At 44.7% G+C, this 9,739-nt stretch overlaps 1 protein-coding gene across 1 annotated transcript; it reads left to right on the top strand.

Annotated features, from left to right (window-relative positions):
- Positions 1-213: 213 nt before the first annotated feature.
- On the top strand, positions 214-9,673 carry TTC14 (tetratricopeptide repeat domain 14). Its single transcript, XM_074153692.1, has 12 exons — positions 214-388; positions 462-583; positions 847-1,046; positions 1,436-1,520; positions 1,610-1,739; positions 2,363-2,515; positions 3,193-3,264; positions 4,521-4,640; positions 4,725-4,847; positions 5,546-5,663; positions 7,629-7,738; positions 8,209-9,673. The coding sequence occupies exons 1-12, from the start codon at positions 225-227 to the stop codon at positions 9,176-9,178; spliced, it is 2,367 nt and encodes a 788-aa protein (XP_074009793.1). The 5' UTR covers positions 214-224; the 3' UTR covers positions 9,179-9,673.
- Positions 9,674-9,739: the final 66 nt, after the last annotated feature.

Here is a 9,739-nt window from a genome sequence, read left to right as displayed (position 1 = left end):
CCCGGGCAGCTGCGGAATTTTTTTCCCTTTCGTTTTTATTTGATTATTCCCGCAGACTGGCCCCGTCGCCCCCCCGCCGAGCCAGCCCCGCGGTCCCCCCGCTCCCCAGGGGGCGCTGTGCCCGCCTGGCCCCGCCCCGCTCTTGGCTCCGCCCCTTCCGGGCGGCGCGAGCGTCAGGCCGGAAGGGAGGCGCTTCCGGTTCCGGTTGAGGCGGCGGCGGCGGGATGGATCGGGAGCTGCTGCGCCAGGCGCTGAGTTACCACGGCCCCGAGCTGCTCTCCCTGCTCCGCGCCGAGCAGCACGACAACCCCGACTTCCGCGGGCTGCTGCCGCCGCCGGGGGCCTCCCCGGAGCCACCCCGCGGGGCCCCGCTCCCGCCGGCCGCCTGGTGAGGGTCGCGGGGAGCGAGCGGGCCGTGAGGGGGCCGCGGGGTGTTACTCACCGGGTTCTCCTTCCCCTAGGAGAGAGGGGGCGGACCTCGACACCGAGATAAAGCGCTTTATTGCCAAAAAGGCCGATCTCCTCTTCGCCCACTCGTGGAAGCCCAACGGGCCGCCCTCCGACACCATCGAGGAAGATGAAGGTGAGCGGGGAAAAGGCCCCCCCCGGGAAGGGGCCGCTCTGCGGCGCCCGCTGGGCCCTGTAAGGACGCGGCAGCGTTAGCTGTTAGTAGTATTTTTAAATACAGAGTGAAAATCGTTGCTATTACTTTGTATAGGCTGCTCATAAACGTCCTGCTGGCACAAACAAGTCGTATTTTAACATGTTTTCCCGTCGTAAATCATCTTTGTGGTTTCTGGCTGTAGCTCGGTCGCTTTGTAACCGTGACGTTCCCCCGTGTTGCAGAGTGTTACGCTGTTATGCCTCCCCTGGAGCGGTTTATGGAGGTTCCCAGGGAAGACAGGAGAGAATTTTTTTTCCGAGACATCGAGCGCGGCGACATCGTGATTGGCAGGATTACCTCCATTCGCGAATTTGGCTTCTTCATGGTGTTGATTTGTCTGGGAAGTGGGATCGTACGGGAGATTTCCGATTTAGAGATCACTGTAAGATAGAGCTTTGATCAATATTTTATTCTTGACACCTAGTGACTTTGTAACCTGTTAGTTGCCTGTTACACCTCTTATGGAGTGGTCTGTGCGAAGGTGAAGCTGAACTTTGGGCTGGCGGGTGGTAGCTGAATTTGTGGGCAGTTTATGGTGCTTTGCCGAGGCAGTAAATGCTTCTTTTTATGACCCGTAGTCAGTGGTTATTACTTCTGAGTTGAAAAGTTCATCACTTAACAGATGGGTACGTTTTTATTTGAACTAAGCCATGCTTTTAACTATCACGGCTCTGACGTGCATTAAGAGTAAACTAATCTGGCATAATCTTGGGGGGAAAAAAACCCCGCTCTTGGTTTTGTTTATGATATTCCTGCTTTGTGCTATTGCAGGCTCTCTGTCCTTTGAGAGATGTGCCTCCTCAAAGCAGCCACGGAGATCCGTTATCTTACTATCAAACCGGAGACCTTATTCGAGGTAAGTAGCTACAGAAGTTGTCAGGAATCTGTTTGTTTCCGTTTTGAGGTGTTTCTGTAATTTTATCTTAACTTTTACTCCTTTTATAGCCGCGGTCAAGGACGTTGATCGTTACCACCAGAAGCTCACGGTGTCACTCTACAGCTCGGCTCTTCCACCCAACTTCTCCAGTACGAAACTAGGCGTGATTACTTCCGATGACTTCCCATTGCACTATAAGTAAGATGGCGCTGTTCGGCTCTGCTGGCTGGCTGCACTCGGGGCCTCTGGGGAGCATCTTTGACAGACCGGTCTTTAAACTTGATGATGATGTTGGTGATGTAATTGGATGATTATACGGTTTTTGCTGTTCATCTCTTTAACTTGCTTGGTTTTGGCTGTGTCAGGTGTGGTCGGTCTCTTAGCATCTTTCCCAAAATGTAAGGAAAGCAAAAAGCAGAGTGAGGTGCCTGTCACTGCAGGACTGCGCTAACAAAAAAAGCAAACAAACAGAACCAACCACAAAGCCCCCAAGGAACAAAAACCTTGGGGGATGGCAATATGAAACTCTTAAAACTTTAAAACTACCCTCAGCAGACAGAAGGACGCAGCTGTCTGTAATTTTTGCAGTGATTTTGTATGTCCTGGCGACACCTAGATGGGTGCCAAAAGAGGTTTCAGCAGCTCGCTGAGGCTAAGGGATTGGAAGGGTTGCTAAACAGTAGGAAAATACACACCTGTGAAAGAGAGCAGCTCGTGCAGCAATAAATGTCAATATAGTCATTTTTATTCTGAAGATAAGCATCGTGAAACAGCAGGTAGTGCCTAAATTTGTGTTTGTGTTCGTTGGTGCTCCTTTCCAGGCGAAGCTTGGAAGTTGCTAATACAGCGGAGACGTTCGAAGAGGTTTTGCATCGTTCCCCAGGATTCGCTAATCCATCGTTAGTTGAATACTTGGCGGAAAAACTGGGACTAAGTGAATCAAATCCACCGTCTTTGATGAGAAGTCTTCAAATGTAAGCGATTTTTACATTGTTATTATCCTGTAGCTTTGTGGAGATTATTATAATCCACCGAAATAGACTTGGGAGTGGAACTTGTGGGTCCTGCACCACTTAAACCTTTCTCGTTTGGATTTGCATGACTGCAGCTTCCGTGTCCTTAAATATTTAAAAGCAAACTCCTCTAGAGTAAGACATTTCCATTTGAAATTCTGTCGCTCTGAATAAGCGAGACTCGTTATCACACAAAACCTTTGATACCAAATAGTTTAGGAATTTATTGCTTAGATCTTTTCAGTGTCTTTGGGTTGAGATGTAGGATGTTTAGTTCTTAATGTTTTCTGTCAGGCGTTTATTCACAACGTTTATTTCAGTAATAGATGTGACCTCTTTAGTAAAATAGGCTCAGACGCATGTGGTGGTTGATATCCTGAGCCTTGTTATAATGGGTCTCAAAACAGGTGTGAATGTGGTACGTTTTGTTAAATACACTAATTCCATTCAGCACTCTTAGAACGATTTGGGATAAACTGGTTTTAGAAATATGAAAGAACATTCCCGAGGTAAGGCATCGTATAAATAATATTTCAGCTTATTTCAGCTGCATTACATGCTGTAAGTTTAATTTTGTAGACTCAGAAGGCCAACGTGATGTTCTTGGTTTTTGTTTTTGTTTTTCTTTTTCCTTAAAGGAAAAATTTTCATGAAGAAGACTTTGCCCCTGCACTGAGGAAGAAGCAATCTGCATCCTGGGCCTTGAAATGGTACGTGGTATTTGTTCTTGTCAGAGCTTACTGTTAGGGGAGATTGGGTTCCAGGTTATGTTTCTTAAAACAAAATACACATCGGACCAGTTTTTCCACTGCCTGTGTAGTGGTGTCACCAGGAAGATCTTCTCAAAATAACCCAGCTGCCAAGTGGGGACGTGACAGATGAAGTCTCAAGATTCAGTTCCAAAATACGTGTCAGGTTTAAGGCAGAACTTCTTAGAATATTTATACTGTGCTGGGCTGGCGATGAGGGGAGCGCAGGATTTGTGGCAATACAACTACACAATTTCCCATTTGATAATTATGTGTTGAATGCCCTAATACTGCTTGTCGTGCTAATTAAGCCTGAAACTGCGGATTCAACAAGTGTCATTGAAAAGCTAAATGTACTTCCCCGGCTGCGTTTGGACCAGCAGCTCTGGGCAGGTGCTGTTGCTTTCAGGCCATGCAGCGTATTTGGGCGCGCTACAGGGCGGAGGGGCCAGAAGTAAGAGAGACTTTTCTCCTAAAAATGTAATTTTTTTTTGTGGAAAAAGTTCTCTTGAATCTACCAGCTCAAAAAAGAAAATAAAAATTGAGTAAAGGCTCGGAATTTCTGGTATCTATGCTAACAAAGCAGTGTGTTTCTTAAAACAATAGTATTTTGTAACTTTGATTAATTGCAGAAGTTGTTTCTCGTAATGTTAAATTAAATGTAAATTTTCATTCTTAAAGTCTGTAATGAAGAGTTCTGAAATTCAGCTCATATCAGTTCTCTCCCAGTAAGATATCTCTTGGCAAACGCAGAGCAAAGGTTCAGGTAACATGAAATAAAAAGCCTCGGCATATTCCAGTTTGAGATGAACTGGCTTCAGCGTGTTCCATGCTCCCATCTCATCTCCTGTCCTTGGTCCGATGGCGAATTTCAGCTTTGGGTGTGATTAAGCCTCTTCCAGTTTAATGGTCGTAGATCACACATTTTGTGCAGAAAAGTGCTTAAAAATTCATTCTGTAATTGAAAACCGGCGTAACGGAGTAGCACCGTTTGCAGAAATGCTCTCCGGCACCTTATGATTTTGGATTAAAGACAATATATTGTTGTGGAATGCTGTCAATATTGCGTTAATTGGAAAGGCCAGCGTTAAGTACGTGAGAACAAGGTCAAGTTTTATTGCCTGTCGCTGGCTTGGAACCATAATTTGTGAGTAACTGTCAGTACAGAATCTGCACAGACTGACTCTACGTAATATTTTTGAAATGTCTGTCTGCAGCGTGAAGGCTGGGGTTGATTATTTCAAGGTTGGGCGCCACGTGGAAGCCATGAACGAGTACAACAAGGCTCTGGAAATCGATCCGCAAAACGTCGAAGCTTTGGTAGCGCGTGGAGCTTTGTAAGTCCGCTTGTTTCATCGGGTTTTCTACTTCGTGAAAGACAAACGTCCCTAAAATCGGTGTGACTTCTCTTGTCGTTCCAGGTACGCGACAAAAGGAAGCCTGAACAAAGCCATAGGGGATTTTGAAATTGCTTTAGAAAACTGTCCTTCCCACAGAAATGCAAGGAAATATCTCTGTCAGACCCTGGTGGAAAGAGGCGGGCAGTAAGTGCTGGGCTTGGCCTTTTCTTTGGTTGTTAACAGTTTCTCTCATAATATTTTTTAATACTGTTGTGATTAGGACACAGAATGGCATCTTTCCTTCCCAACCATGTGGGGGCTTTTATTTTAAAAAAAAGTCTGTTGGAAATAGACCCGCTTGTGCGGTTGGTTTACACTTTCCCCTCTGTCCCAGTTAAAATCCTGGCAAAATATTTGAGGTTTAATCCTTTCCCTGGTAGGTTCCCGGGCTTGCATAAAGACTTGGGAAATGTTCGGAAGTATTTTGAGAGGTTTGGTGGTGTGGGGTTTGTGGTTGTTTTCTTTTTTAAAGAAATTATTTGTAACAAAATAATATTCTGTTGCTCTTACCGAAAGATGAGTTAACCACCGTCACACAAAGCTTTACTTCTGAACGTTCAGAGAATAGATTTCTTTTAAGGCCTGTGTTAAGAAGAAAGAGACAGTATTTTTGGAAGTGAAATTGAAATTTCAGAGACTGTTATTACTGGTGAGGAGGAGGAGGAGGTGTAGCGTGCCAGAAACACCGTTTTATTCCTTTCCTGGGGTGGGCCAGGATGACGTGGGGTCTGGGAGGGGCGCAGTGGTAGCGTCAGCGCGAATGAGAAAGGTAGTCCTAAAAATAAGAAAAACCTGTCAAAATCTGTGGCTTAACTGTATATGAATTATCCCTTGAATGTTAGGTTGGAAGAGGAAGACAAACTACTAAATGCTGAGAATTACTATAAAAAAGCCTTAAGTTTGGATGAGAGTTTCCAGGAAGCAGAAGAGGCCTTGACGAAGCTCCGTAGGCACATGCAGGTGATTCTTTACTTTCTCTTCATACGGTGCTCTCAATGGCAACGAACAAACATGAAAAATCACACTGAATCTTCTGAAGAGGGAGAGTTTAAGTTGATGGTTTGTCTTACTCTCTGCTTCCCTTCTCCACGATAAATGCTTTATAGCGAGCATTATGGCTGTACCTACCAGAAGAAAGGCACCTCTTGGTGACTCCGGTATTTGAACACGACAGTAAAGAAACACTGAGCAGTGGAGACGGGGAAGGGCAGAGCCCGTTAACCCTGTCGGCTACAGCAGGGATAAGAATATTCCATCACACCAGCATGATTAATAATGTAAAATTAAAATATTCTGTGAATACAGACATGCAAAGGGTAAAACACTTAGGGAAGCCAAAGAAACATTGCACACCATCCCACCAGCCAGATCCTTGTCATTTGGGGGAATTATGAAAGATAGAATAACACCAGCCGGAGCTGACTCATGGGAAGCTCCATGGGAGAGGGGGAATAAGGAGGTGGTTTAAAGGAAAACAGGAGGAGGTAGAGGGCGGGCGAGCAGTCTGGAGTATCTTCACTTTCTTCTGCCTTTTTTCCCCTCTCTCCTCTTGCCCGCAGCATGTTTCCCAGGTGAGCCCTGCTGGGTCTCTGCTAATCTGTCTTTTTTTCTTTTCTTTACCTCCTTTGCTTGTTTTGTCTTCCAGAGAGGATCAAAGAGTAAAACAGACACTGGGGAACAGGCTCTTTCTGTTCTGTGCTTCATGTCAGGAAGCAGAGAGCCTGGGTTAGATGGCATTAATGGACACTTCTTCAGTTGGTGGAGCCATAATGCTGACCCGCTGTTTGAAAGAAGGGGGAAGAGGAGATATGACAATCTCTTTATTAAAACTGAGCTACATCACAGATAACCCGTGGTACGGCATTTGAGCACCGGCCACTTTTGGCTGCTTTAGAAAGAGGTGTCGGTCTCGGTTAAAACGATGACGAATATTCTCAGCAAGTAGGAGACGGATTTTCCTCTCCTTCAGCATTTTCCTGGTACAATGGGTCACTGATGCAGCAGATGAAAACCCCCATGCTATTGTTCAATGGTTTGTGTGGCCTTAACTGCAATTAAGGGTTTCCTTTATTGTATCTCTTAATATAGTTGCTAAGTTTTGAAAACAATAATCAGACTTTCTGCTCACTCTGAATACGAACAGAGCTACTCTTCAGGGCTGGAGGTGGCAGAGCTCTGAGCTCTGATAGACTTTAGTTTAAGGGTTTTTCCTCTGATGAGATGCTCTCCTGCATTTACACGTGTTTTAGTCCATAAGTGTGATACTGTCGCTGTTGTGCCAGAGCGGCTGAAACACCCCTGCGGGATGTTTTCCTGTAATACTGATGATGTGTTTTTCTCCAATGCATTTTCTCCTGAACCGGACCGTTGTTGCTGTGTCTGACACCTGGTGCTGCTCCTCACCAACGCACCCCTGGAACATGATTTCTTGCGTAAACCACGCATCAAACTGGTCTGTGAAATTGTTACAAAACGGTTTGTATTCAAACATGGGCGACTTGAATATGTTTTTAAATGGGTTCTGCCATCTTTTACGTGTAAACTACAATAATACTTCCCCTCAAACCTTGCTCTTTTTCTTTTTTTTTCCCTTTTCCACGTTGCTGACACTGTGGTTTTCTTGCATATTCTGTCCGTGCCTTTGGGGCTCGGTGCTTCACGGTGTGCTGGGTCACGGGTACCACTGCAATGGCTGGGCAAACGTATTTTTAAATGGAATAAAAACTGCAATATGGTCCTTAATATAAACCTGATTATTACTATGGCCAACGCCAAACTCCTCAACAATATTAATTCTTGATCTGGGAATCCTGGTAAAACATCCCTGGTGTAATTATACATTTGAATGGGGTCGGGGATATGGGGAAAAATACCTGTGTTAACACTTCTATTGTAATTTTTTTATGATGCTTGGGTTCAAAAAAGAAATCTTTGGAAATGAGGGAGAAACAAGCTGCCAAAGAAGAGAGACAGAAAGAAAAGAAAGTAGAAACGAGTGCAGAAAAATTGCGTAAGCTCTTAAAAGAAGAAAAAAGGTAACTTTGTTATATTCCGTACACTGACTGTGTGGCAATAAGCGCAGATAAGACCATGAACAATCCCATTTCCAAACACTGTCCAACAGTAGCGAGGCAGAGCTTGGAGCTGGGTAAGCTGCTTCTCTTCCTGAATTCTTCTCTGGGTAGTGTCCTGCGGTGCACAGAACCCTTAGCAGAGCTTTATGTGGAAGAGAAGTTGTTTAAAAACCACTTTGCAATGTGAAATATTTGCAAAGCGCAACATCAAATTAAACTGGGAAAGGTGCCTCTTATAACAAGCTGTTTGGTGGATTTAATCTTAATCTTTTGATAAAAACATTTGAAAGTGTCTTGCCAGGTCAGGCTCAGTTTCCGTTCATGCCTTACAGTCCAGTCTCAGCCAGGCTCAGGGGGCTACAGATTTGCTGTCTACATCTAAGCATTGCCTGATACTGAAGATTATCTCACAGATTAATTACATTTTTTAGGTTGAAGAAGAAAAGGAAAGTATCAACTTCCTCCTCCTCCTCCTCCTCCTCCTCTTCCTCCTCCTCATCATCAAGTGATTCCTCATCCGATGTATCAGTTTCTTCTTCCTCCTCTTCCTCTGATCACAAGAAACGTAGGAAAAAGCGACGGAAAAGATCCGAGTCTGCCCGCAGCTCCAAAAAAAGCTCATCTAGAGCTTCTTCCCACTATAAAGATGAGGTGAGGAAAGAGGAGTGGTATTCGCCTCCGGCCGACACCTCCGCTTCCTTCCTTAACCAAAGTTTTGAAGTGGAAAAGCTGCTGGAAAGGCAGGAGAGCTTAGTGTGCCCCAGAACAGAGGGGAAAGAGAAAGACAGACGCAGTTCTTTTTCGAGGACTTCAGGTGATGATGAAGACACTTTTGGAGGTAGGTCTGAAGATTCAAGAGATTCTCACAGTAGCTCCAGGACCCTGCCAAGCAGCAGCAAAACCGAAAAATACGGTAAAACTGACAGATTTTTCTCCAGTTGGAGGGGTTCTTCAGGATGGTATCATAAGTCAGGTGATAGACCCAGGACGCATTATTTTAGGAAATTTGAAAGGGACATAGAGGGGAGAAGAGAGCAGTTTAAAAGGTATGGCTCGGGACAAGAGAGGTATTACACGTCTCCTGCGGGGTCTGAGTATTACTGTGGCAGGTCAGGGGGAAGGTACAGATCGTACTCGAGCACCTCCTCCCGGGAAGGTGACAGAAGTTACGATAGTGAGAGGCCTGGCTCAAGTCAGCATAAAAATGAAAGCGAGTATAAAGGCAGGAGAAGTTCTGAGGAGAGTAATAAAACGAAGGAACCAGACGAGGAGATGTCTGTAAATGGTACAGCACAAACAGAGAGTGGCGTTAAAAGAAACCTGCCCCAAAACTTAGTTAGCATATTTAATCAGATAGCCGAGTTTGAGAGGGAAAAAGGAAGTAAACAGAAGAAACAGTAAAGTACCTAAGAAAACACTATTTTGCTGGGTGTGGTTAAATGAACTTTTATCTGAGCATCTCCTGAGGAAATGCATAATAAGGGTGGTAAAAAGGCAGAATTTGTTCTGCTTGAAGAATGTCAAAGAGTCCTTAAGGTAAAGATTGTACGGTGGAGAGAGATGCAAGGATATCTTACTTAAAATATCAGTTACAGTTATTTAAAATCTGAGTTTCCTGTGCTCTTAGCTTGGGCTGTTCCTGTACAATATTCTCTGTCTGATGGGTTGAAATCCTTTGGTGCCCCCGGCCTGTAGTCAGTTGTGGGGCTCACACCAAGTCTGCACTTTAACGGATGGGCTTTGTTTGATTTTCTCATCCCCTGAGGTACTATCGACTGTCGATATTTTTTGTATCAAACCAAACTTCCAGCTCTAGAAAAGGGGATAACGGAATGAAAGTCATGTGCCATCAATGTATATAGTTCATTTGCTCATTAAATTTTCTTAATTTTTCTTAATTTTGTGTCTTGGTTTTTGTGAACGCCGCTGGGATGTTTCGTACTGGTGCAGCGGTTGTATGTG

The sequence above is a fragment of the Numenius arquata genome, chromosome 9 (genome assembly GCF_964106895.1).
Source record: "Numenius arquata chromosome 9, bNumArq3.hap1.1, whole genome shotgun sequence".
NCBI classification, from domain to species: domain Eukaryota; kingdom Metazoa; phylum Chordata; class Aves; order Charadriiformes; family Scolopacidae; genus Numenius; species Numenius arquata.
This window is presented reverse-complemented; position numbering and strand designations above follow the sequence as displayed.

What these genes read in the sequence shown, in the direction of transcription:
- TTC14 (XM_074153692.1), top strand. Translation starts at nt 225, where the DNA reads ATGGATCGGGAGCTGCTGCGCCAGGCGCTGAGTTACCACGGCCCCGAG. An exon ending in TTGATGAGAAGTCTTCAAAT is followed by an intron (nt 2,516 to 3,192) that starts GTAAGCGATTTT and finishes TTTTCCTTAAAG; the next exon opens with GAAAAATTTTCATGAAGAAG. An exon ending in TTGGTAGCGCGTGGAGCTTT is followed by an intron (nt 4,641 to 4,724) that starts GTAAGTCCGCTT and finishes TTGTCGTTCCAG; the next exon opens with GTACGCGACAAAAGGAAGCC.